Source organism: Chionomys nivalis, chromosome 21 (genome assembly GCF_950005125.1).
Source record: "Chionomys nivalis chromosome 21, mChiNiv1.1, whole genome shotgun sequence".
Lineage (NCBI taxonomy): Eukaryota > Metazoa > Chordata > Mammalia > Rodentia > Cricetidae > Chionomys > Chionomys nivalis.
The window spans coordinates 40,261,238-40,287,833 of record NC_080106.1 but is presented as its reverse complement, the minus strand read 5'-3'; the positions used below and the strand labels follow the sequence as shown (position 1 = coordinate 40,287,833).

The following is a 26,596-nucleotide window of genomic DNA, read 5'->3' as shown; positions in this document are numbered from 1 at the left end:
CGTGAGTAATCAATTTGTTTGCTCAAAACATTTGGGATTCCCTTGAGGAAAGACCAAGAGCGGTGTAGAACTTCAGTATCCACGTCCCGCCAAGTTTCCTCGGAACGTTCTCCTCGTTTGTGCATGGTAGGTGCCTGTTACTCCCATTTCACACATGGGGACAGTAACAAGCTTAATTGAAGTTAGGTGACTCAGAAGTGGTTGTAGGGGCTGAAGAGATGGCTCACAGGTTAAGAGTGCTCTTCCAGAGGACCCTGGTTCAATTCCCAGCACCCACACGGCAGCTCACATCTGTCTGTAACTCCAGTTCCAGGACATCTGGCACCCTCACACAGACCTACTTCCAGGAAAAACACTAATGTACACAGTAAATAAATTAATTTAATTTAATTACATCTCCGATTAAAAAGTGGTTGTCTGCAGTTACTCTCAGCCCCCGATTTCCCGCTTCTGTTTCCCCTACACTGCTGTATTTACTCCGCGTCTCACAAGCTTTGTGTGTTTGTTTGTTGTGGCTGTGCCAAGCCCTGGGCTGTTCCGCCTGAAAACTCCCAGGATCACACAATTTACAGGACAACAAAGATTTTAAAAGACAGGCCATTTAACCTAGTTTATTTTGTAGATGTGGAGAAAGTCTGAGACTGATGTTTGTGGCACAGCCTGGGTGATCCTGCCTTTGCACCAATCGCACACCCAACCTAGTCTGTCCCAAGCTTGCCCCATATGTGTGTGCACCTTGCACGTGTGGAGGAACCCACTGGCTGGATACTTCTGCCCAAAGCAATTAGCACCATGCCCTGTGGATTCATTGTTCAGCAAATATTTACCAAGTGCCTATGTGCTAGAGTTGTGAAAACAGGCAAGAAAGACACTGTTCCTGCCCTTCTGAGCACGCGAGAAGTACTTAAACAAGGTAATTTTAGATGCTGAGAAGGCTAGAAAGAAAATAAAATGGAATTATTATAGGAGAGGTGAGGCTTCAGATAGAGCGGTATTGAAAAACCTTACCACTCGGTGTGTGGTCCTTTCCGATCGCTCAGCCCCCTCCCCCATGTTCTTTGCTGACAAGAACACTGAAATTGAGAAGAAGCCAGGGTGGCATATCAAGTCGCAGTGGCCCTACTCTCTAAACAGCTGCCCCTGAGCGGCCAGTAGAACCAAATGGCCTGGATGATGAAACTCAAGGAGAAAACTGCATCACCTCGCCGTCCACGTCCCCATAGGTGTCGCGAGGTGAGGGTGGAGGGAGGCGGGGTCTGCGTCTAGGGAGAAGCAACCAAGCAGCAAATAAGTAAATTCCAAAAGCCTCTGGAAAGGACAGCTACCGCTACCGCCGTACAGTCGGGATTCTCTGTCCCCCGAGAACCCGCCCAGACGACCGCTCCCCGCCCCCTGCCCAGCCTGGTCCGGCTTGCGCCAGGCCCTAGAGGACTTGTAGTTTATCCAGCTCGTCAGAGCAGCGTTGGTACGGCCCAGACAACTACAAGACCCAGAAGCCAGCGCGCAGGCCCGAGGCGGAGTCAGCGGCAGTGGGTGTGCGAATGCAGGGGGCCAGAAGGTGCGGGTGCCAGGCGCCAGGATGCGGTGGCCGGCCACTCAGCTTGGGAGCAGCCCAGACGCTTATTAACCGGACCGGTGCGGGCGGCTCCGCGGCGACAGGCACGTTGCATTCTCACATTGGGTGCAGCCCGGGCCACCCAGCCGTGCAGCGTCTTGATGCTGCAGAGGCGCGGTGCGGGGTCCCGGTAACCAGGGGGGTGAGAATCCAACCCCGGAGCTAGGCTGGCGCTGCTAGCCGAGAGCCTTGGGCTTTTGGGGGATTGGTGTCCACCTGGGGCTGTGCGCGATGACTTGCTCTTGTTCTTTCTGGGCCAGGGTTATCCTCGGCAGGTTCGCGATGCAGCGGGCGGCGGTGCTGGTGCGGCGGGGCTCCTGCCCCCTCGCCTCGGGCCCCTGGGTCCGTAGTCACAGCAGCGCTGCAGCTGAAGCCTCGGCGGCGCTCAAGGTGCGACCGGAGCGCAGCCCTCGAGACCGCATCCTCACTCTGGAGTCCATGAACCCGCAGGTGAAGGCGGTGGAGTATGCCGTGCGCGGACCCATCGTGCTCAAGGCCGGCGAGATCGAGATGGAGCTGCAGCGGGTGAGCCCGGGGCCTGCGGGGCGCGAGGCCAGGGGCGCTCATGGCGGGAAGAACCTTGGCAAACCCATCTGGGGTCCTCCAGCAGGACCTCCATCCCCGGCGTCCAGCTTTTTCATTGTACCATTTTTTTGGCTGGAACGAGAGAACGCCCCCTCTTTCGCCCGTTACCCACCAGTGCCCCGCATCTGGCACAAAGTGAGGCCTTCCTACGGTTCACTTGTTGAATTGTACCCAATTATTGAACGGCCTATGCTGCCAGGCACTGCGTGTTCCCTGAGTGTCCTCGTGGAACCAAGATCCCTTGGAAGGAGGAAAACAAGTGAATGTAGAAGTGAGAGTTTCAGATAGTGAACAGATGCTTTGAAGAAAGTAAGACAAAGGGACCTGGGGGTGGTGAGAGAGAAACCCTGTTAGGTAGGAGCGGAGGGAGGAAGGTAGGTTGTGTGGCTAGTTTGTTCCCGAACCTTTTTCCAGGCTGCGGCCTGTTGGGTTTTTGCCAGCCACAGTTGCTTGACAAGAATGGCACTCTGCAGAAGAGACTGGCAGAATTCCTTTTGTACCTCGAGAACCGTGACTTCTGTAATCAGAGAGTTGGGTCCTTGTGACCTTAATAAGGGGACCCTGGTGATGCCAGGGATGTTGACTTGAATCCATAGCTGTTGTAAAAATCCTAGGGTGATTTTTCCCTGCCCCAATCAGGGTGGCATGGCTGTATGTAAGACATGCCCTTGGGTGAAACCAAGTTCTTTGTGCTGGAAACAAGGTCTGGCTGTGTAGCCCAGGTTGGCGTTGGACTTCACATTCTCCTGCCTCCACCTTCCCTGTATTGGAACTTACAGGCAAACTCCACAGCCCTGCATCCTAGGATACTGAATTTTAACCTGGGTGGAATTCAGAAGGCAGAGTCAAGAGGGAACATTAAAAGGAAACACTCCTAAGATTAGTAAGAAAATGTTAGCTGAGGGATGGTGGTGCTTGCCTTTAGTGGATCTCTGTGAGTTCAAGGCCAGCCTGGTCTACAGAGTGAGTTCCAGGACAGCCAGGTCTCCACAGTGAAACTCTGTATCGAAGAAAAAAATAAAGAAAACAAAAGAAAATGTTAGCAGATAGTTCTGACCCAGAATGTGAGTTTCTTGATTTTGCTCAGAGTCATCAGGTCCCAGTGTCTCCAGGAGTCAGTATTCTTGAATGAGTGAGAGGTGCTCTTAGGGTCTCCTCTTTCCATGGGGAGTTTGATGAGGCCTCAGACACTGTTTGACTCAGAACAGTCAGTTAGACGAAAGTGAGCTAGCTCAGTGTCTGCTGCTGACCTTTATGGGGATCGGTTTGGGTTTTTTTTTTTTTTTAAGATTTTTAACTTATTTTTAAATATGTGTATATGTAGCTGGGTGGTGGTGGTGCACACCTTTAATACCAGCACTTAGGAGGCAGAAGCAGGTGAATCTCTGTGGGTTCAAGGCCAACCTAGTCTACAACAGCTAGTTCCAGGACAGGCTCCAAAGCCACAGAGAAACCCTGTCTTGAAAAACAAAAACAAACAAACAAAAATGTGTGTATGTATAGTTATGTGCACAGGAGTACAGGTGCCCATGGAGGCAAGAAGAGTTGGATCTGTGTTGGGCGGTGGTGGTGAACCCCTTTAATCCCAGCACTCGGGAGGCAGAGGCAGGTGGATTTCTGAGTTCGAGGCCAGCCTGGTCTACAGAGCAAGTTCTAGATAGCCAGGGCTACAAGAGAAACCCTGTTTCAAAAAACAAAGCAAAGCAAAAGTTGGATCTTCTTGGAAGCTGAAGTTATAGGCACTTGTCAGCTCCCTGATGTGGAAACTAAACTGGAGTCTTTTGCAAGAGCAGAATGTGGTCTCAACCCCTGCACTGTCTCTCCAGCCCACGGCTGTTAAAGGCTGGGCCCAGAGAAGCCTGGCTCCGTTCTGTGCCTGCCTGACACACTGGTGGGCATGGAGCATGTGTTTTCCTCTTCCGAACTTTGGGATCTGGGAGGCTGCAGCTGTCCCTCCTTGAGGCAACAGTCTCCCTGCTAAAACAAAGCTCGGATTAAAGTGTTCCCTGTTTTATCATGTAACAGCTGATTTCTCTGGTTCCAGAGCTGGGAGCGGTTCCAGGAACTCTCTCTACGTTTGCTAAAGAGCAGCTTCCGTGTTGGCTCTGTAAAGCAGAGGATGGTGAGGACCAGGAGGTCCCCGACCTTAGGTTCAGGCTGCTGTATTGTTGTTCCAGTTCCGTCTCACCCAGCTCATTACGGTTTGGTTGGATTTTTCAGCAGGCAGAGGACATGTGAGAATGTTCCAGGAGCAGGTAGTGCTGTGACCAGTGGCAGGGAAGTTGGGAAGTTCTAGTTTTAAAGGAAGGGGTAGATGTGCTTAGTAGGAGTTTGTGTGGCCGAGGGAGGCAGGGTGGATGAGATGGAGGAGACAGAAGTCGTTTGAATGACTCTGGACTTTACCATGCCTCTCGACTGGACATGGGGAGCCGGGAAGGGTTTCCGGCAGTGGTATAGCTCAGGCAGACACATGTCTTGGTCACTGGGTCAGAAGCATCCCTACTTCCTAAACAGACATCCCACACACCCAAGTTTGAGTACCCCCAAGTTAGCTGAGAAGTTCTCTCTGTCCACCTACATTCTCTGATGTTTGTTTTGGTTTTAAGACAGGGTCTCACCATGTAGGCTTAACAGACCTGGAACTTCCTAGGTAGATCAGGCTGGCCGGGAACTCCACAGAGGTTCATCCACCTGCCTCTGCTTCCCAGTGCTGGGATTAAAGGTGTGTGCACCACCGTGCCCTCTCTAGCCGTAATGGTCAACTTTGTCAGCCATATTTGTCAGTTGTTTCTTTCTGTGGGGAGAGGGGAGGGCTGGTGCTGGGGACGAATTTAGGGCTTTACTAATGTTAGGCAAGCCCTCTACCATTGACCTGGAGCTGTGCTGAGCCCTGTTACTTTTTTATTTATTTTCTGTTTGTGTTGGCTTTGCAAGGTTTGTTATTTCTGCCTCTGTTTTGAATTTAGCAATCCAAATTGGATGGGTGTTCTGAGGGGTTTTATCTGGTCAAGAGGTTTGTGTGAAGACTTGGGGAAATTTCCATGTTTTCTCTGGGCATTGTTTTCCCTAGTCTATAAAGGAAGCAAATAGCTTAGCTGGCCCACTTGCCCCATTCTCTAATGCCTTGTCCTTACGGACCTGAGGTGACCTCTATGATGGGTATGCATTTGTGTGAAGGTGTCAGATCCCCTGGAACTGGAGTTACAGACAGTTGTGAGCTGCCATGTGGGTGCTGGGAATTGAACTCAGGACCTTTGTAAGAGCATCAAGTACTACTCTTAACCACTGAGCCATCTCTCTAGCCCTGGGGCCCAGCATCATATGCTGCTTATGGAATCGTTTCAGTGAGTTCTTTGCCAATAGTGCCGGCTGGACACGTGGCCCTGGTGTTTGTCTTCAAGGTGGCTGGCAGGACTTAGTCTCCGTGCTTTTTGCTCCTCTGATAAGGTAGCCTGAAGGAAGAGGGGAAGAGGCTAAGGGGGCCATTTCTCCTCGATAGCAGCTCCACCAAGGGAGAGCCTGTTTTGGGGTTCTGGATCCCATTGTTCATTGGGAGCAGCACTTTAATAAGCTGCAATTAAAGGGGGTTTGAGAGGATCTGACAGTTTCTCAACCTACTATTTTTTTCTCTTGCTTGTTTAAGGGCAGGGATCAGGACTTGGCACAGTAGAGTGAAGGAATGGCTTTACTTTTCCAATTGTAAAAGTAAACACCGGCCAGGTGGAGTATTGGGGGGAGCTATAAATCTAGCTACTTGTCTGAGACAGGGGGATTATTTGAGTCCAGGAATTCAGGGCCAGCCTGAGCATAAACATAGGAAAGTTCTGCTTCAAAACCTACAAATATACAAGTGCTTGCCATATAAGCATGAGGGTCTGATTTTGATCCCCAGAACTCAGATGAAAAAGCCAGGCCTGGGGGTGTGCACCTGTACCCCAGTTTTGGAGAAACAGACAGGAGGATCCCTGGGGTTCCCGTGGCCAGCTAGTAGCCTACTCCAGCCAATGAGAGACCCTTTCTCAAAACATGAGTTGGATGGCTCCTGAGAAGCCACACCCAAGACTGACCTGTGACCTCCCCTTGCACACATACACACACATGCACCTACAGGAACATATACAAAGTAAACAAAACAGAGAAACCACACCCAAGACTGATCTGTGACCTCCCCTTGCACACATACACACACATGCACCTACAGGAACATATACAAAGTAAGCAAAACAGAGAAACCAAAAGCTCTCAAAGAGCAGAAGGTTCAGAATTAGAGAAGTCTGATTACTTGTGTTACCATCAGTGTGTGTTGCGTGTATCGTAGGGCCCTAGCACATGACTGATGTTCGCTGGATTGAAGTTCTAGCCCTGGATGTGCTGAGCACAAGGGGTCTCACTGGTCATCTATAGAGCTGATATAGAACATTTTCACACTGAGGAGGCATCTGAGGATTTGAGACCAACCGGATCTACATAGTGGGTCCAGGCCAGCCAAACAGCCAAGGCTGCAAAGAGAAAGGAAAAATTGAATAATAAAGAAGAGAACTAGAAGATTTCCTTGGCAGGATGAATCCTGCACGCATCCACCCTGTTCTGGCTGTAGACCTGCATCCCAGCCTTTAAAGGCTGTGGCCCTCAAGCAATTCATCCAGACTGTGTTGGCTTGCACACTCTCTTCTTCACAAACTGGTTTGCAGTGTTAGTGACAATGCTTTAAACAGAAGCCAATTAAAATCGTTAGAGTCTTTGTTCTCGGGTCACAGTGCCAGGGCCTGCAGTTCCAACTGCTCGGGCAGCAGAGGCAGGAAGATCCTTGAGTCCAAGAGCTCCGAACCAATCACGGGCAGCACAGCAAGACCCTTCTTTGTTCTGAAACTTTTTTTTTGTTTTTTGTTTTTCAAGACAGAGTTTCTCTGTGTAGCTTTGGCTGTCCTGGAACTCGCTCTGTAGACTGGGCTGGCCTCGAATTCAGAGATCCGCCTGCCTCTGCCTCCTGAGTCCTGGGATTAAAGGTGTGTCCCACCACCACCCGGCTTTTTCCCAAACTACTACGCATTGCTTGAGTGTAAGAAATGGAGATTGCTTGCTACCTCTGAATCTCTCAAAGTGGGGCTTCCCGGGTCAGTTGCCGCTTCGCTGTGATCATGATCCTGAACGGAAATCCTTCAGTTTTCTTTACATTGTTTTTTAGATTTATTTACTTTTAAATGTTTATTATTTTATGTGTGTGTTTTGTTTGTATGTATATACTATGTGTATACCACATGTGTGTCTGGTGCCTGGGAGGCCAGAAGACGGTGTCAGATCCCCTGGAACTGGAGTTAGAGATAGCTGTGACCTGCTGTGTGGGTGCTGGGAACCAAACCCAGGTCTTTGGTAAGAGCAGCAAGTGCTTTTTCCTGATGAGCCATCTTTCCCACCCTGCTCCTTGTAAATCTTGACTTCTCTGATTGTCTGTGGAGGTCAGAGGCTTGCTTGGGTCTCAGAGTTTTCTGTGAGATGCACTTGTTTTCAGGACCCGTGGGATCCGGTGGGATTTTGTCTCCAGAGTTTCTTTCAGGACTTCTGCCTCCTCTAGTCTGGTTAATTGTCCCTTTGAATCTGGGAGCAAGAGGCCTTTCGTACGAGGTTTCTGGGGTCTGGGAAGGCCCCTTTCCCCACTCCTTTCCTGTACCCACTTGTGGTAAAGATTTGTGTGTGTGTTCATGTGTATGTGCGTAGAGGTGCCCACTGAGGCCAGAGGCAGAGAGCTGGAGTCCCAGGCAGTTGTGAGCTGCTCCCAAGTGCTGGGAACCGAACTCGGGTCCTCTGCTAGAGCGGAATAACACACGCTTACCCGCTGAGCCATCTCTGCAGCACTGTACCCTTTCTTAGTCACTTCCAGCATTTGCTTTGGTTTTTCTCATTGGGCCCTGCCTACCGTCTCTCACTCTCGGTCTCCTTATTTGCTGCATTGGGAATGTTTGTTGAACGAAGGGGAAACTGTGGGCTTCTTGAACACAGGCCTCATGAAGTGACTGGGCCGTCCTTTGAACAAGGAAATTAACTTGCTCTTGTCCCTGCCTCCTCTCCTCCCCAGCTCTGTTGGGGGTGTGTAACTGGCAGACACAAAGTGTGCATGATTAAGATGTTCGGCATGGAGGCTGGAGAGACGGCTCCGTGGTTAAGAGCCCATATTGGGAAGCTCACGTCACCTGTGACTTGAGCTCCAAGCGATCTTGATTGTCCTCTTCTAGCTCCTGAGAATACCTGCACGTGCCTCCCAAGCCCTGGGTTCAAAGGCATGTGCCACCACACTGGACTAGCTCTTTTTTAAAAATAGCATTTTTCTTGTGTGTGTGTGTGTGTGTGTGTATACATGCATACATATATTGGTGTAGACACGTGTAGGGTATATGTAGAAGCCACAGAACAACATTGGTGTCATTCTTTGGATGCTGTACACCTTAGATTTTGAAATGGGGGCTCCCATTTGCCTGGAACTCATTGATTCATCTAGGCTGGTGAACCCTGGGAATTCACTTGGTTTCCCTTCCCAGCACCGAGAGTGCAGACCATACACCATTGCACTTGAGGTTTTTGGTTTTGTTTTTATATGCAATTCTAGGGCTTGAACTCAGGTCATTGCGCCTGAGCCATTTCCTCAGCCTTCCCTTTTGTGTTACTTCTTTTATTTTTCCTTGTCCCCGTGCAACTTGTCCACTAGTCTGGTGACTTTAGTGGTGCTGAACTGTGGGCTGGAAAGGACAATGATAAATCTTTTTCTTTTTCCTCTGAAGAAATGCTTCACCACTGTTGACCTACATAAGTCCAAGTGTCAGGAAGGGAGCACCGCCCTCCCGGACCCTCTCTTGGTGCCGCGTGGGATGCAGTTGTGGCTTGGACGTGTGCAAGTGCATCAGACAGAGGAACTCTGGAATGCTAGGAGAGACAACCAAATGCTGCATGCTTGTTAGCCCCTCTGCCAAGGTGCAGAATGGGGGGCGGTGGCACCACTGGTGCACATACCAGGCCTGGATACACACTTTGGGCCAGAATCTTTCTGGGGTACCTTAGTGTTCCCAGCTCATGTGGATCTTGTCTGCCCAGGACACCCTTCTGAGTGGTTGCTCAGCTATGTAGAATAGTCTGCTTGTCTATTCAAGGGAGCCACATCCTGGCCCAAACTCATCCATCATGCAAAGTGTCCATGGTCTGTAGGCACAGTGACCCAAGAAAGGGGGTGCTCAGTGTTCCCAGGCTTTGTGTCAGCAAGCTCTGAATTGGCTAAATAGTGCTAGGGGGCCGGCACAGGAAAGGGACATCCAGGGCTAGATTCCAGGCATTATTTTCTTCTGTATTGGGCTGGCCCATGGCCCAGGCCTAGAACTGTATGTTGAGTCTTGGCCTTCTCGGCCGTGACAGATTTATTTCTTACTGAAGAATAGGCCCTGGCCATACCAGAGAATCACCTTTGTTCAGTAGCTGTGGGCTTGAGAGCTACAATGGTTTAAAGACTGATGGAAGGCTTCTCAGCCGAGGAACCCAGGCCAGTGCTAGGGTGTGCGGGCCTGTCTTTTGTATGCTATGACTTGGGCAGCTACCTCATAGCCCCCACTGTCCTTCTTGGCTTCTACCTGTGGGGTGAGCTTGCAGCTACGTGCCCATCTCTCCTGCTCTCACTCCTGACCCAGCCTGGTGCAGCAAGTGCTGCCACCACCTGCCTTGGTCTAGAGATGTGTGACTGCCCGGGAAAAAGCTCCATCTTGGCCATCTCTGACTAGCTCTAAAGATGGGGCAAGAGGCACTTGCAGGGTCCCCGTCTCCCAGACACACCTTTCAGAGACTTGGGCTCTGTTTGTGACACTCTGAGGCCCTTTCTCGGATTCTCAGAAAAAGAACTTGGTGGGGAACTTGGCCAAAGAGATGGCTCTGTAAGAGTGCTTATCATGTAGGCGTGAGCCTGAATTCAAATCCCCAGTGCCCAGGCGAAAAGCCAGGCCTGGTCCCCCCCTGACCCTGAAGCCCCAGTGCTGGTGGGAACAGGAGCATTAGGGCTGGCTGGCCGGCGGCCTGGCCAAAACCCATCGAGCTCCACAGGCAGTGAGACATCCTGTATCAGAGCACCAAGGGGAGAGCTGCAGAGACTAGTCATGGTCCTCCTCTGGCCTCTGCGTGTTTGCCCATGCTCAAGCACACACCTGAGTGTGGCGCACACATGTGCAGGGACACACATACACTTGTACACATGTGCACACACTCAGGAGAACAAACTTCACCAGTGTCAAAACCGCAGAACTGTATCGTTAAATATTGTATTTGGGAAAGCACAGCTGGAGATGGGGTGGGGGCTGCCAGGCCTTCCCACCCTTGTCCCTCTTTCCTCCACAGTGACACTCAGGGCCTCCTTCCTGGACTAGCTGTGTGAGGCGGGGTTTGTTCCTGATTATCCTCCCATCACCCAGGGAGGTCTTTGGACTTGCTAGTCTATTCCTCCAGGAGCTGATGCTGGGTTTATCAGGGGGCTGTGTTGACTCCCTTTCTTCCACATCTCCGTGGCAGCTGAAGTGTCTCCTCCACTCCCCAGTGACCTCCATCTCTCTTTCAAGCTTTGGCTGTCCTGGAACTCTCTCTGTAGACCGGACTGGCCTCGAACCCATAGAGATCCACCTGCCTCTGCCTCCAGAGTGCTGGGATTAAAGGCGTGCGCCACCACCGCCCGGCTCAAATCCCTCTGAGTTAGTTCCTCTGTGATCCCTGTTTGGTCTTCACTTCATTGTCTCTTACCCTTCTTGCTAAAAAGAAAGAAAAGGAAACTAGCCATTCTGCAAAACCAGGCTTACGAGAGAACAAGGCCAGGACCTAATTCCCATGGATGGATGGATATCTTCTGGAGGGGGCCATGAACTCCGTGTCTCTAGCCCTTTGCGGTTTCAAAGTGAAATTCTGTTTGGGCACAGGAGTGGGGACATCTAGATTCCCCCCCCCCCGACTCTGGGCATATTTTGCTGCTGGCCTCCGCTCTTCCTCTACTTTGGTCCCCGTGCCTTTTAGACATCCCGGTGAAGCAACAGGCTGTGGATCTATCTGTGTCACGATGCCTCAGCCACCTAACAGCTCCTCCGGTTTGTCCAGAAAGTAGGGGGTGATAGAGCAGAGCACACTGGGGGTCTGCCTTCCAGAGTTCAAACCCTAATGCTTGTGTTTATCAGTTGCGTGACACCAAGCGAGTCCGTTAGTCTTTTGAAACCTCAGTTTCCTCATCTGTGAAATGGGGTTGCTCCTAGTTCTTCCTCATGGAAATGGCTGTGAAGATTAAATGGGACCAGCTTAGCGCTGCCTGACATTTGGTGAGGCTCAAAATAGGATTGCTTATTAATATCTTGTGGTAATTCTACAACGTGGCCTCAGGAATGTAGAGTCCTTAAATAACCACCTGCCACCTTCTCTCTGCAGGGTATCAAAAAGCCATTCACTGAGGTTATCCGAGCCAACATCGGGGATGCCCATGCTATGGGCCAGCAGCCAATCACCTTCCTCCGTCAGGTGAGCCCGCCCTCCTGGAACCTGGGAGGGGCCGGTACATCATGCACTAGAATCCCAGAGGGATGTGCCACCAAAGTAGCAGCCCTTTCGGGTACCTGATGTCCCCTGTTTTTCTCTTTCTCAGCAATCCCTTTCTAAGGGTATCAAAAATGCCTAACCCATTTGTGGTGGTCTGGGGTAGGAAAATTCCAGGAAGGCTCTTTTTCCACGGTAGATCTGGGGTCCCGACAGAGAGCTTCCATGAGGGTGTTCGTGTGTGTCTGTGGGGCAGAGGAAGAACGCCAGGGTGAAAACACAGCCCAAAGGGAGCCCCTGTGCTGGAGTGCTGGCTGGCGTTGTGCATTTGCCCAGTGGAGCTCCCTTGAGTGGCAGATGGAGGTCTCCCTCCGGCCCAGCAAAAGCTCAGGTTATAGCAGCGACTGCCTCTGCTCTCGGTTGCCTCCAACATAACCCGCCCCCCTTGTAAAGGCTCCAAGTGGTGGGGGGTTCAGTGTTTATGTCTGAACATCAATGACAAAATGTTGCATGAGCTAACAGTGAAGGATGAGCAGCCAGAAGGAGGGAAAGCATGGTGGGAAAAGGCCCCCGGGCAGTCTGATCAGGGGTAGGAGACCTAGCTATGGAAAGCCTCTTCCTGGAGCAGGACTGGGCCTGTTCTGGCGTACCGTGTGTGGTTATGGTTCACATGCAGGGCAGGTAACGAACTTTCAAAATGGTAGCCTTATTCCCTTTTCTCTCCCTGTGTGACCACCTTTAGAAGTGGCGCACCACGGGGGTCCCCTCACCTTGTCCTTTGGGGCCCCAGCCCCTGTGTGACAGAGGAGAGCATATAGCTGGTCCTGTCTGAGCGATGTCCTGAAGCCATTACTGCTGACCTGTGAGTGAAGAGGAGTGGATTAGGGCCCCGGATGCAGAGGTAGGGGGCCAAACAGTAGCTCCGTCAGAGAAGCAGAGGCAGGCGGAAGGCCGAGGTCCTTGATTGTCAGTAGAGGTTCCAGATGTGGACCTGGTCTCGGGTCGTGAGTGGGTTCCCAACAGTGCTTACCTTCACAGGCTGTCAAACTCATCCCCCAAGCCAACCCAGCCCTGGACCCCAGCTGTCCTAACTTGTCTCAGACGGTGTCAGCTACCTGTAACCTTCATCTGTCTCCTGTGTTCTTCATAATGCCCCTGGGGGAGGGGCAGGCTAGGTTGTTGCTCTTTATCCAGAGGAAGAAGAAACAAGCAGGGAGGTAGTCATGCGACTGGTATCCGCACCATGACCTGTTCTCCCCTCCCCGCAGTGAGCCTGGCGTGGTTCCTCAGCTGCCAGCTTTAGACAGGTGCGCGAGTTTTCCTGGCACCACGTCACACACGGGCTTGGTTAATCCTCTCAGTCTATGTGTTTAGGTGATTTTGTTACAGGGAAGAGAAGCCTTTCCGGCTTTCGGGTCCGAAGTTTAGTCTTGAGGAAAACAGGCTGAGGACTCCAGGCTGTGACCGCACAGACTTCTTCCTGTCAGCCAGATTCTGCTGCCCACTGAGGCCTGGCCCCTTACCCAGAAGACCCTCTAGTTCTTTTTTTTTTTTTTTGGTTTTTCAAGACAGGGTTTCTCTGTAGCTTTGGTGCCTATCCCGGAACTAGCTCTTGTAGACCAGGCTGGCCTCGAACTCACAGAGATCCGCCTGTCTCTGCCTCCCGAGTGCTGGGATTAAAGGCAGGCGCCACCACCGCCCGGCGACCCTCTAGTTCTTAAGATCCTGGGTGTTTGGGTTCAGTGTTCTTCATGGATGGGTGGAGGCCGGGGCTGTGTAGCACCCTCACACTCCGCCATGGCACCCCTTTTGGTACCTCATTCTTGCACCAAGCCTTGGAAGTCGTGCCTCTTAGCCATCAGAATCTCCTGCTGCAGAGAGCCAGCGTCTCCCTCTATGCTACCCTGAACTCCCACAGCCTCAGCTCTCATGGAGAGACGTGCTGTGATGTGGTGTTCGGATTTGGCATCTTCTCAGCGTTCCTTGCCTAGTGTCCTATGGTCTTGGGGTACCATCTTAAAAGCTCAGCTGTACCCTCTTTCTTTAGGTGATGGCACTCTGCACCTACCCAAACCTGCTAAGCAGCCCCAGCTTCCCAGAAGATGCTAAGAAGCGAGCCCGGCGGATCCTGCAGGCTTGTGGTGGAAACAGCTTGGGTGAGGCCCAACTCGCAAAGTCCTCAAGGATGTGAAATGAACGTGGGTTCCAGGATAGGTCTGGGCCCATTAGCATGCAAAGAGCTATGGGGTAGCTGTGCTAAAAGTGTGCACAGTGGCTGATGGCTCGAGTGTGCACAGATGCATGCATGCTCTTTCTCCCCCAATTTACTAAGTCGGTGCTTTCCCTGCCGTCCTGTGGGGGGTCGGATACCCAAGGGCAGATGTTCTAGTCTCTGATTTGGGTTTGTTCCGTGGCCAGCTGGAGGCTAAGTCAAAGGATAGTTCCCAGCTTAGCTGAAGCTTCTTGTGTCTGTGGCACTGTCTGAAGAATGGCTGCTATTTGCCAGGGACAGGGAGCATCCGTGTCCCCTCTGCCCCGCTTTGTTTGGCTTTCTTCAGTTGAATTGTCCTTGGTACCCCTTCCACTCCGTTGTAACCCTTGCATCCCACCCCTGTTCCTCTTTGTGGAGAGCCCAGGCCCAGGCCCAGGCCCAGCAGTCTGCTTCCTGGTAGAGGCAGGTGCCTTCTGGCTCCCAACAAGGAGGTCCTGAATTTGACCTGTGGATGCAACACTGATATTCTCCCTCCCTACCCTGCTTAGAATCCAACTCTTGGCTCTGGCTCTTTGCTCCCATCTCATTTCCTTTCCTGTTTATTTCCCCTTTTCCCCAGTGCCTGCACAGCATAGCTCAGTCAAAAAAAAAAAAAAATGGTTCTTTTTTCATTGTCTGCTTTTTGTTTTTGTTTTTGTTTTGGAGACAGGGTTTCACTGTAGCTTTGGAGCGTGTCCTGGAACTAGCTCTTGTAGACCAGGCTGGCCTCGAACTCACAGAGATCCGCCTGCTCTGCCTCCTGAGTGCTGGGATTAAAGGCATCCACCACCACCGCTCAGCAAAATAGTTGTTCTTAAAGCTTTCTTAGAATGTGCGCCCTAATGTTTTGAGACCTAGAGCCAAGAGTGAAACAGATATTTTTCTAAATTGCTCAATCAGGTCAGAGAACAGCTAAACTGCCCCTTGGTTCCTGCCTCCCTCTCTGCTCCCCTCTCTCCTTTTGTGCTCTGTCTCCTGTGGGCTCCTGCTGGCCATGGTGACCCTGTCAACACCCTTGGTATGGGTGCTGTGGTATCTCTTTTAGGAAGAGGCCAGTGCCCCTGCTTCCCTGCCTGCCAACCTGGGGGCTAAATCTTCTGGTGCAGAGGAATTGCTTTTCCTTTACCCTCCTCCCAGCACGGAGGACAAAAGTATTTCTCAAAACCCTGTGGCCCTGAGGTCTCCAGAAGTTCCACTGGAGAGGCAGGCGAAGAGGAGGGGAGTTTGCTTTGAGTGTGTCTAATGTGAGGGGGTAGGGAGTGAACCTTGGTTCCTCCCACTAACCCTCATTTATTGACTTTTGTTCCTCTTTGTCAGCTAAGCTAGGGGGTAGTAGGAGGCTGTGTCTGTGGAAGGGCTGCCTTGGGGTGTTAGATGAGGAAACCAGTAGACCATAAGGGCTTTGTGGCTTACACTGGGCTCTGTCTCAGGAGCTCATGAATACAGATGAGGGAAACACGTTCTGAGCCTTTCCTTCTTGTCTTTAAACTAGGAACTATTTTGTCTTCTCCTCCTGGACTTGTGAGAAAGGCTGATGTGTCGGCTAGAGCCTCCTGGTAGATGTCGAGATGCAGCCAGGCTCTGCCCGCTGCAAGGAACAATTAGTGTGCTCCTTCTAACGATGATGTTGAGGGGCCAGTGAGAGCAGAGCCTTCGGCAGCCCAAACTGTTTCCCGCCATAGAAGTAAAAGGAAGTGGAATGTGTCCGTGTTTTCTAGGAACATGCTGACCAGAGTACCAATTGCTGAATATGTATATGAAGGGTTTTTTTTTTTTAATTTTAAACATTTTTATTTTGTGTCTATGGGCATTTTTGTCTGCATGTATGTCTGTGCACCGCTTGCAAACCTTGTGTCTGGAGGTGAGGAGAGGGCATGGAATCTCCTGGAACTTGGAATTCGAGATGGTTGTGAGCCACTGTGTGGATGTGGAGAGTTGAAGCCAGGTCCCCTGGAAGAGCAGTCAGTGTTCTCAGCCACTAAAGCATCTCCCCAGTCCATTTTTATCTGTTTTAATGTATGCGTATGTTTATGCCTGCTTCTCTGTATGTCCCCCAGGTGTGTGCATTGCCCATGGGCCAGAAGAGGGGGTTACTCCCCTGGAACCTCAGTTCCAGGCAGCAGTGAACCACCACGTGGGTGCTGAGGATTGAACCTGGGTCCTCTGCAAGGACAGCCAGTCTTCTTCCCTGCTGAGCTGTCTTACTAGACCCCATGTGTGAAGCCTTAGGGTTCAGCCTTGCTTTTCTCATGACTCTTAAAATAGTGTTTTACTCGGCAGGGCGTGGTGACATGCCCTTTAACCCCAGTAGTCACGGTAGGCAGGTTTTTTTGTTTTGTTTTTGAGACAGGGTTTCTCTGTGTAGCAGTCCTAGCTGTACTGGAACTTGCTGTCATAGACCAGGCTGGCCTTGAACTCACGGAGATCTGCCTGCCTCTGCTTCTCAAGTGCTGGGGTTAAAGGCGTGCGCCACCGCTGCCCAGTGAGGTAGACAGATCTTACAAACTGGAGGCCAGCTAGAGCTACATGGAGACCCTGTCCTTAAAAAAAAAAATGCAAGTGAGTTTCTTACTAGTGCTTTCTTTCTTGTCCATATGACAAGCAGTTCTGTCCTTAGGTTGTGCCCTGGCTTTAATATTAAATAAATATTCAATATCTAAATATCCAGAGGCAGTGGGAGCTGTGAGCTTTGTCTGACCTGACTCTGGGCACATAGCATGTCCCAGCTGCTATTCCTCACAGTGAGGGGCACCAGCCATTGAGGTGAATAGTTTCTGTGCTCGTGAGTGTACTGCCACTTTTGAGAGAAGCAAACACTAACAATAGTCAGGGGCTGGAGAGACGGCTTAGCCGCTAAGAGCATGTACTGCTTTTGCAGAGGACTAGTGCTCTGTTCCCAACACCCATGTTAGGCTGCTCACAACTGCCTTTAACTCTTGCTCCGGGGGTAGCGGGTGGGGTGTCCTTCTGGCTTCTGCAGGCACCTGTACTCACGTACATAGATACATACACATTCATGTAATTCTTAAGAAAATAATTACTATGAATTTTATATGTATGTGTTATTCCCAGCCTTCATGACTCATTGGATAAGGGACAGAAAGCTACAGGATTACATCAAGGGGTCCTAATGTAGAGGGAAAGTTTAAGAAGGCAGATTGGAGCTTGACGTGATAGTGCACACACCTTCAATCTCAACACTTCAGGAGGCAGAGGCAGACAGATTTCTGTAAGTTTGAGGACAGTGTGGTTTACATAGTGACTTTCAGGCCAGCTTAGGCTACGTATAGAGACCCTGCCTCAAAAAAACAGGAAGAACAAAAGGGGACAGGTTGGCATGCCAGCTCAAGAAGAGGATGAGCAAAATAGGTTGCAGGTGCATGGCAGACAGAGGGAGCGTGTGGGTAAAGACCTTGGGGTGTAGCACGGTGTGACCCAGTGGAAGGGACCGGGTTATTCGGGGTGGCGAGGCAACCTGGCAGTGGTGGTGTGCCAGTTTGTAAACTGGAACATGGGAGGAGCACTCACTCAGGGAAGTGACTTCTAAGCAGAGGGGCCAGTGGTGGCTAGATACTCCAGGGTCAGTCTCCAGGGTCTGTGTCGGATCCACTTAGAGCCCTGAGCTACTTTAGAGGACTAGAATCAACCCATTCTCTCAAGTTCTGTAGACTCATGAGTAAGCATCTAACTAAAGCATAGAAACTCCAGCCCTAGTGGGTACTGTGTCATAAAGCATGTCTATATCACGGGCATGGGCACTGTTGGCACAGTAGAAGCCAGGACTTACTGTGTAATAGATGCTCAGTAAACACTGGGTGGAAAGATGGGTGGGTGGGTGGAAGAGCCCAAATGAGTAGGTAAGCAGCTTGCTGTAGTTCCAGAGCCTGGAGCCGTGGGAAAGAGGCCCTACTTTGGTGTCCGCAGCCATCTTTACCCCCAGCTAATTATACGGGTGCCACACTCATTTCGTTGCACGAGACATTTTACCTCTAATCATCTTGCTTGTTGTCTCACAGGATCCTACAGCGCCAGCCAGGGTGTTAACTGCATCCGTGAAGATGTGGCAGCCTTTATCACCAGGAGAGACGGTGTGCCTGCCGACCCGGACAACATCTACCTGACCACTGGAGCTAGCGACGGTATTTCTGTATGTACAAAGATGGCCCATTCCTAGCCCAGTATTCATTCGCAAGATGAACAAGTTAGGGCAGGGGGTTTGAACTAACTGGCCAGGAGACAGGCTCGGTGGGCAGAGTGAGTCGCCCTCTGGTATCCCTGTCCCAGTAACTTCTAGTCCCTGATAGTCTCATGGCCCTGGATACCACCAGGGCTTCAGTTTTCCTCCAGAGGATCCACCGGCAGGCCCAACTGGTGGGAGCGATAGGGTGTGAGGGTGCCCCTTGGCCTCCGTTGTGTTCCTCCTCTGCTGGGCGTTGTGCTAGGTGCTGGGGAGACCTTCGGGAACCAGGTTCACTACTTGGCCTTTGCCCACACGCCAGTGTTATGCCGGTCTAGCATTGACACCGCATACATAAAGGTCACCTCCTGAGTTCTCAGTTTCTGTTAGACGAAGTGCTGCCATGGCGGCAGCAGGAACTGTAGAAGGCTCCACTGGAAAAGACCAAAGGATGCAGGAATGGGCGGGGGAAGGTGGGAGAGGGAGAGTTTTCTCAGCTGAAGATCCGTGTATGAAAAGAACTTGGTCCGGAAAGAGGCTTAGTGTTGTGGAGATGAACTCAAGGTGGGTGAGCTTACACAGTGAAGGATAGTGACCAGAAACAGGATCAGGGAAGTAAGTAAGGCTAGTTCTGTGGATCCTAGAGACCGTGCTAGGGATTCAGGTCAGCCTAAGAAGGCTAGGGAATCATTGCCACCTCAGTAAAGGGAGGGAGGCCACACGACTCAGTCAATATTCAGTTCAACTTGGGCCTGGCCAGAAAGAGCCAAGTAAGAGGAAGTGAGGGAGCACGTAGGAGGTGAGAGAAGAGCTGGCTCAGACTGGGAGGCAGTCAGGAGGGCATGGGCATGTGGACTGGAATCGGTGGTTACACGGCTGAAGAGTCAACAATGGCATGAGGGTGGGCGGACTGGAATCCGTGGTTTTGTGGCTGAAGTCTGAAATTCTAGGCTTGGGGAAAGGGCTCGTGGCCTCCTGGGCTTTGTTTGTCGGCTTGTTTTGTTTCCTCTTTAGTGCTGAGGATCAAACCTGACCCTCAGTGTGCTAGGTGAGTGCTGGGCCACTTAGCTGCACACACCCTGGTCCTCCATTCACCTTTGGTGTGTTTCTCTCTGGCTCTGGTTCTGTGCTAAGTGCCATTAGCTCGTGTATTCTTCCTACGTGAGCAGCTGTTATTATCCTTTCTGACTTATTGGGGGCCTTTGTCTCCTGAGCTCACAGGCTCTTGTTTTGATGTTGAGTGTTTGTTTCCCAAAGCCTTTCAAATAGATAGGTTGATCTCCTACCCCCTGGAACCCCTGAGGAAGCAGGCCCAGAGAGAGTGAGATGTCATACTTCCCATTCTGCTGGGATTCTTGCAGCAAGGAACTGAACCTGCTCGCTGGTGGTGCCATTTCAACAGTCTTCTCTTTAGAAGTCCGTCCGGCCATGTGTGGGCAACTGATGGTTATCGATAACATAGAGTTTAAATGAGATTATCAGTGTGAGGCCAGAATAATTCTAGGGCAGGACCAGCTGGGATACTGTTTTAGAAAGGGATTGGTTGGTTGGTTGGTTGGTTGGTTGGTTGGTTGGTTGGTTGGGCTTTTGGAGACAGGATCTCACAATGTAGCCCAGGCTGGCCTCATGGTCATGCCTCGGCCACTGCTGTTATTAAACATGTGTTGCTCCACACCTGTCAAGTGCCCAGTCCTCTACTACATGCCATACATAAGTCAAGAGCTTTAATACATGTGTTTTGTACTGCCCACTTCAGCTCTCGTGTTCCAGCTAAGGAAACGGAAGCAGGCAGCAGGGTCCCTGTAAATGTTACCTTTTGTTGCAGACGATTCTGAAGCTCCTGGTCTCTGGGGGCGGCAAGTCCCGGACAGGCGTGATGATCCCCATCCCCCAGTACCCCCTCTACTCCGCGGTCATCTCCGAGCTGGACGCCGTCCAAGTGAACTACTACCTAGACGAGGAAAACTGCTGGGCCTTGAACGTGGACGAGCTCCGGCGGGCGGTGCGGCAAGCCAAGGACCACTGTGACCCCAAAGTTCTCTGCATTATCAACCCCGGGAACCCCACAGGTCTGTGCGTCACTCTCTTACCGCTTTCTCAGGGGCTCGGAGGAGCTGGTGTGTGGACGCTTGGCCACTAAAAAACTGAGGGACGCAGGTCCTCTCTGTGCCAGTTTCCTGATTCATTTCACATTTGCTAACAGCTATGGAGCTCGCCTCAGGCCACCTCAGGAGATGAGAAGCAGGCAGCTTTTTCCTTTTTTTCTCTTTCTTTCTTTCTTTCTTTCTTTCTTTCTTTCTTTCTTTCTTTCTTTCTTTCTTTCTTTCCTTCCTTCCTTCCTTCCTTCCTTCCTTCCTTCCTTCCTTTTCTGTTTTTGTTTTTTTGTTTTTGAGGGTTGTGTTACCAACAGGACCTGCTCTTTTTCATAGTCTACCTCCATTTGTAAAGTCTCATCTCCTCGAGGTTCTGCACACAAACATCACCCTCCAACCCGGGGCACAGCCCATTTACTTCCTCTTGTTTTTCTCACTGGGTTTCAGAATGCTAGTGTGTGGAGTTTGGTTGTTCCTTTGAGAAGAAAATGCCATATTAAAAACAAACAAACAAACAAACAAACAAACAAAAGCCTGTTTCTAGAAGTTGAAAAAAATGCCCCAAAGTTTGCATGTTTTTCATAGAAAAAAAGTATCCAGCCCTGCCTGTTTTGACCCCCCAAGCTGCTGGTTCCTGTGGCTCCAGGGTTATTTGGATGAGAGAACAGGAACTCCCTTCTCTTTCTTTGTTGAGCTAAGTTGGAGTGGGGCCAAACACATCAGAATTGATTGTGGAATCTGCTTCTCCGAAACGTGAGCTGATGCTTCAATAAGCTGAAAACAACCACTTTAGTTCCTAAATGCAGCCAAGGTGCACCTGGTGCAAACACTGGTGTGCGTGCCCCAGTGACTTGTAGCAGGGATGAAGAGTCTAGTCTACCCATGATGCAGTTCAGGGAAATAGCACAGGACTCTGTTCTCAATCGGGCTGTAGATCAGTATCACAAAGCAAGCTTGGAAAACCTCCCAGGTCAGTCCAGAAGCCAGTGTTCTTAACCCTGAGACCTGCTTCTTTAGGACACCGGCTCCTAAACTTTGAGCTCGTTAAAGTACAGAAGGTGGACTCCGCTCACCCGTATTTTAATGACTGGGGTAGGGCTGGAGAACAGGCAGATCCACCCAGTCCAAGATGACACTTCTGCTGATCCCAGGGCCGCACTTGGAACAGCAAGTCCGGCAGCATTTGTATGCTGAGTCGGCTCTTGAGTCAGTTCCTTTCTGTCTGTTTGTTTGGAGACAGTGAATTCCTATCTGGCCTGTACTGGCTGTGTCATCCAGGCAGACCTCAGAGTCACAGCAGCCCTACTCCTCCGCCTCTGAGTGCTGAGATTACCGGCATAAGCCACACGCATGTCTTCTGAGTCAGGATTTTCTGCCCCATAAATCTTTTTACCTCCCTGCCTGGGAGGACATACCTCCACCAAAGACTTGCCTGTTGTGAGTAAAGGGACTCTGTGAATGTGTATTATTATACGTAATTCATTCTCTCTCTCTCTTGTTTGTTTTCGTTTGTTTGAGGTAGGGTCTCTCTATGTAGTCTTGGCTGTCCTGGAACTAGCTCTTGTAGACCAGGCTGGCCTCGAACTCACAGAGATCTGCCTGCCTCTGCCTCCCAAGTGCTGGGTTAATACGCCACCACCGCCTGGCTTTATAACCCTTTTGAAGAGTGATTTATGAGTAAGCACCATCCGCCTTCTTCTCTGAGGCCTTAATGTTTGGAAATCAGTCAGCTGCTAGGGGAGGGTTGGCAGGAAACGGAAACTTCCCAACTACATACCTTAACCAACTCGGCTAAAGATGTCAACGTAGCTTGAGAGGTTAAGCCAGGGTGCTTTGGGTTTCAAGAGAGAAACCTGGCTCAAAACTGAAAGGCCGTATGGTGGAATCTGACGTCTCGTCATAAAACGTCATCTGAATCAGCTTTCGTGTGGGAAGTACCTCAGTTCACATCTCAGCTCTGCTATTCTCTGAGTCGGATTCCTTCTTAGAATCTGTCCCCAAGGGGCTTTCAGCAACTCCATCCCTTGCTCATCAGGTGAAACCTTAGAGTCCATCTTTCCCTGCGATTTTACTGAGAGTCCTAGGGTAGGTACTTACTGGCCCATCTCCGAACCAGTCCAATCACTAAGACTTTGATAAGACAGATCTTTCCTTTATTCACTCAGAAGTCCGTCTTGGGCTGGCCTTGAACTTGTATCTCTCCTGCTTCGGCGTACAGTGGTTGGATTAGAGGTGTGTATCTAGGCCAGGACCTAGATCTTCTGCTACGCGGTCTTCACAAGACAGCCGTGGTATGCTGCAGGAGGGAGGAGGTAATCACAGATGTTCCTATTGTTTGTAGGGAATTGCTTAGGCCCATCTTCTGATGTGCTGCTCTTAGGGACCAGCTGTTTAGACCTGTAGCAAAGTTGTGTCTTATGTCTCCCCCAGCTGGGCATAGCATGGCCCCTATAAAACCACGTAAATTATTCTCCGTAACTTTTCATGTTTGTCTCTTCAGTGTCTTCATGGCTATGCCCTAGTGATTGCTGGATTCCGGGCCCAGGGTAAACATAAGCTTGTCTTTTATCTTCAAGTGTGCATTGTGTATATCAGTGGAATCTTTGCATCCCTTCAATCTCATTTCCGCCACCAGGCTGAGCCCCTTTCAAGGCTCTGGTCCTTCGGTTTCTCTTTGTGTTCCCCTTAGCATTCTGTGGACACGTGTTTGCACATTCTGATGCTCACATCTCTGCTTGCATTCCTGTAGGATGAGGTTAAGAGATCACAAGACCCACAGAAGGTTTGTCAGTAGGCTCTACCCACAAAGAGGCCAGCCCCTGTCTGCGAGAGCAATGCTGGTTCCGTATAGAAACCAGGGTCTGGCACTCTGCTGGAGTCCCAGAGCCCTGAGCTCTCTGTTTAGGAAGTCTGGTTGGCACTCGATGGCCAAAGAAAAGTCAGTCCCTTACTAAGGAAACTGGCTCATTGCTTAAGTAGTGGAAGGTAGAAATCTTGGCTGAATCATTATAAGATACATTTCTGTTTTTATAGATAGATATTCTCATATCATTCCATAGATAAGTATAAAGACATTTTTTTTTTCTTTTTAGCCAAAAGGCAACAGTCTACATGCCTTTGTGCTTTAGGATGTCTATACATGCAGGAATAATACATGCATATATGTTTATGTTTGTGCATAGATATGTCACACAGCATAGATTTGCTGTACATACAATCAGCAAGCCCAATTGAGCACACCGGAAATCCCTGGTGTCCCACTAAAACGAGGAGAAACTACAGGGGAATGCTCCACCTTCACCTTCTTCCCCTTTGCCCTTTGCCCTCTGCTCTCGTGCTGTGCCCGTAGGCTGCTGACATGCGTGGTGGGTGTCTTCCCTGCCGGTGTTGAGGCACGTCCTGAAGGAAGCCAAGGAGAACCGCAGTGTGCTCTCTCAGGGTCCCCAATGGGGCCAGTTCTCTGCAGTAGCCATTGGCAGGGGACGCCAGCGTGGCTTGTTCATTTGGTCTTCTGCAAGTACTGCTTTGAACACTTGCCAGCTCTGAGGGTAGATGGTGAGCTGGGATGAGCCTGTCGCTTCCTTGTGGGCGTGTGCACCTGCCTTTCTGGGAAGACACCCACAGTTCTTCTTCAGTAACTCCAGCTCAGTTACCATATCAACCAATGCAGCTTTCTGCATTGCTTGCTGCTGGTGCGTAGTAGAGGAGCGGGGAGGTGGGGGAGCCGATGAAGTTAACTCCTTTGTTTTATTTTCCTGCTCACCATGACATGTTCGTGCCTTTCTGTCCTCCAGAAAAGACAAACACATGTGCACACATGTGCACACCCCAGTCGTAAGACTAACGAAAAAGCTAGGTGTGGAATACTTTTCCTTGCCCGTGCCTGACGTCATTAATTTAGGCAGGAGTGGAGCCTGTAGGCATGACCGGGGCTTGGTTTCCCTGCTCTGCAGAGCAACTAGGAGGGCGGTCTCCTGGGATCTCCAGGGAACTTAGGACACCCAAGTGATTTGGGTGGGAGTATTACTTGGGGACAACTTCAGTAGCAATGCAACCTACATTTTGGTTTTTTTGGGGATTTTGTAGGCCAGGTACAAAGCAGAAAGTGCATAGAAGATGTGATTCACTTTGCCTGGGAAGAGAAGCTTTTCCTACTGGCTGATGAGGTAAGAGCAGTCCCAGAGTTGGTGGGCAAGCTCAGAGAGGGAGGGGGCAAGCCTGCTCATCTAGGGGAGGGATTCAGATCTGATCATTCTATAGCCAGAGAGAACTTTCTAGGCAGAATGATTCTGGGCAAGCAAAGATGAGGACGTACATTCTTAACCTATGAATTTGGGACACGAATTATCTCTCTGTTGACTTGGACTCTAGTTATAGTGTACACACACACACACACACACACACACACACACACATGTTCTCCATGTATATGGAGATAGGGAGAGGGTGACTGAGACTCTGCCCTGCTATGTAACCCAGGCTACCCTAGAACTCACTGTGTAGCCCAGGCTGGCTTTAAATTCACAGCAACCCTGGTGCTTCAGTCTCCCGGTGCTGAGAGCTTTAAAGTTGTCAGCTTTAAAGTTGCTTTCAACTTGGAGAATGATGATGATGATGATGATGGGGTCACAGGTCACAGGCTAGACCCTGGACTCAAATTATGTCTTCCGAATCCTTCTTTCATCTCTGTGTGTGAGCCCCATATCTTTCCAGTCTAGCTTTGATCCTTGTGGTTCCAATAAGTTTACGCCTGATTGATTCAACTTGAGCCACGATTATTAAAGCAATCACTGTTGCCTGGGGTTGTAATGTGCAGATTGGGCCAGACCTAGGCAAGGTGCAGGATGTCTGCCCTGCTCTTCCCCAACATCCACCTGGAAAGCCAGGGAGGGCCTTCCCGGAGGGAACTCCTTGGGCTCCTACCTAAGAGCCGGCTGTAGCTGCCCTGCGGCAGAGATGGCCGATGCCACCCCCAGTGTACAGTTCCTGGCCTCTTGGTAGTTCTCACCTTCTGTCTTGTTTACTCTCCAACTGCCGGCGAGCCTGTGAGGACCTCGGGTCTGTAACTGTAATTTCTTGAACCCCAGTCATGACTCCTAGGCTCGTCCATTCTTTGTCCGCTCGGGAAGAAGGAAACCGAGGACCCACCATGTTCCGTTGTCAGTTTATCTTCATTGCTGCATGTTTTCTGGTTAGCCGTAGTTTTGAGCTACTATTTTCTCTCCTCCTTAAGCACTCCGCAGTATTACCACATTTAAATAGTTGTAATTTACCATGGACCTAAAAGCCTTAATTTCTAAAAGGAAAAAAAAAGGCAACAGAGAGACCTCGGGATTAGGACAATGTACTAACCACCCCACTGGTTTGGGAGGAGGGCAGGGCCTCTGCTGTTGAGGTGGAAACTTGCCTGATTTTCTCACTGGTCCCGAAAGCCAGTTTCCCTGGCTATGGAACAGGCAGGGTGGTACATGTAGGCCGTGAGTGCCAGATCTAGACACAGGGGAGAACGAAGCGCGTGGGCCCCGCTCTGGCAGAAAGAGCAGAGGCGAAGACAAGTGATTCCAAACCTGGTAAGTGGCATAAAGCATACCTGACGGAGTGTACCCCTAAAACAGAGAAAGCGGAGGACAGGAGACGGCTGGTGCTTTGCGTCACTAGACAAGTGAACAGTGCTTTAGGAGAAGAATCTGTGTGGGAGGCTGGAAGTACCCGGTGCCATCACTGACCCAATGTGTCAGACAGGCAGGCTGGAGACTGGGTATGGGAAGCGTAAGGAATGTCAGGGAAGCTCCTAAACTCTTAACCTGAAGCATCCAGCCTGAAGCTTTTCCCTTGCTTGGTCTGGAAGGTTCCTTCAGGTACATCGTGGCTTATCTGTGGAATTAGTCTTAGAAGCTGGAGGTTGGTTTGTTCAAGGCTGGACTTTGTGACCTACCTCTGACCGACAGGTTCGTGCGGTGCCTGTGCACCCCTCTTGGGTGTGGACCCTTGGCTGCTCTCAGCCACAGCCTGCGTTTGTCCAGGCCTTCCAGGAGAACTCACTGCCCTGTCATGTTCCCCCTGCAGGTATATCAGGACAACGTGTACTCTCCCGACTGCCGCTTCCACTCCTTTAAGAAAGTGCTTTACCAGATGGGGCACGAGTACTCCAGCAACGTGGAGCTGGCGTCCTTCTATTCCACCTCCAAGGGCTACATGGGCGAGTATGTCGGCCTCCCCTCCTCTGCCACCGCGGGTGGATCTGCTGTCCCAGCTCTGCTCCCTCCCTTCTGCCTGACCCTGTGGCCCACGGGTTGGAAAGCAGCCCCTATCCTTGGCTGCAGCTCTGAGAGTCAGGAGAC

General features: G+C 50.7%; 1 protein-coding gene across 2 annotated transcripts in view; it reads left to right on the top strand.

Annotated features, from left to right (window-relative positions):
* The first annotated feature begins 1,351 nt into the window (after positions 1 to 1,351).
* Positions 1,352 to 26,596, top strand: part of Gpt2 (glutamic--pyruvic transaminase 2) — a 33,553-nt gene continuing 8,308 nt past the window's right edge. The window contains exons 1-8 of one of the 2 annotated variants that reach the window (XM_057753682.1): positions 1,352 to 1,659; positions 1,876 to 2,140; positions 11,630 to 11,719; positions 13,782 to 13,890; positions 18,002 to 18,132; positions 19,988 to 20,231; positions 24,342 to 24,421; positions 26,322 to 26,458. In XM_057753682.1, the coding sequence (XP_057609665.1) occupies positions 1,898 to 2,140; positions 11,630 to 11,719; positions 13,782 to 13,890; positions 18,002 to 18,132; positions 19,988 to 20,231; positions 24,342 to 24,421; positions 26,322 to 26,458 (1,034 nt within the window). In that variant the 5' untranslated portion in view covers positions 1,352 to 1,659; positions 1,876 to 1,897. The other variant, XM_057753681.1, reaches the window with a different exon arrangement.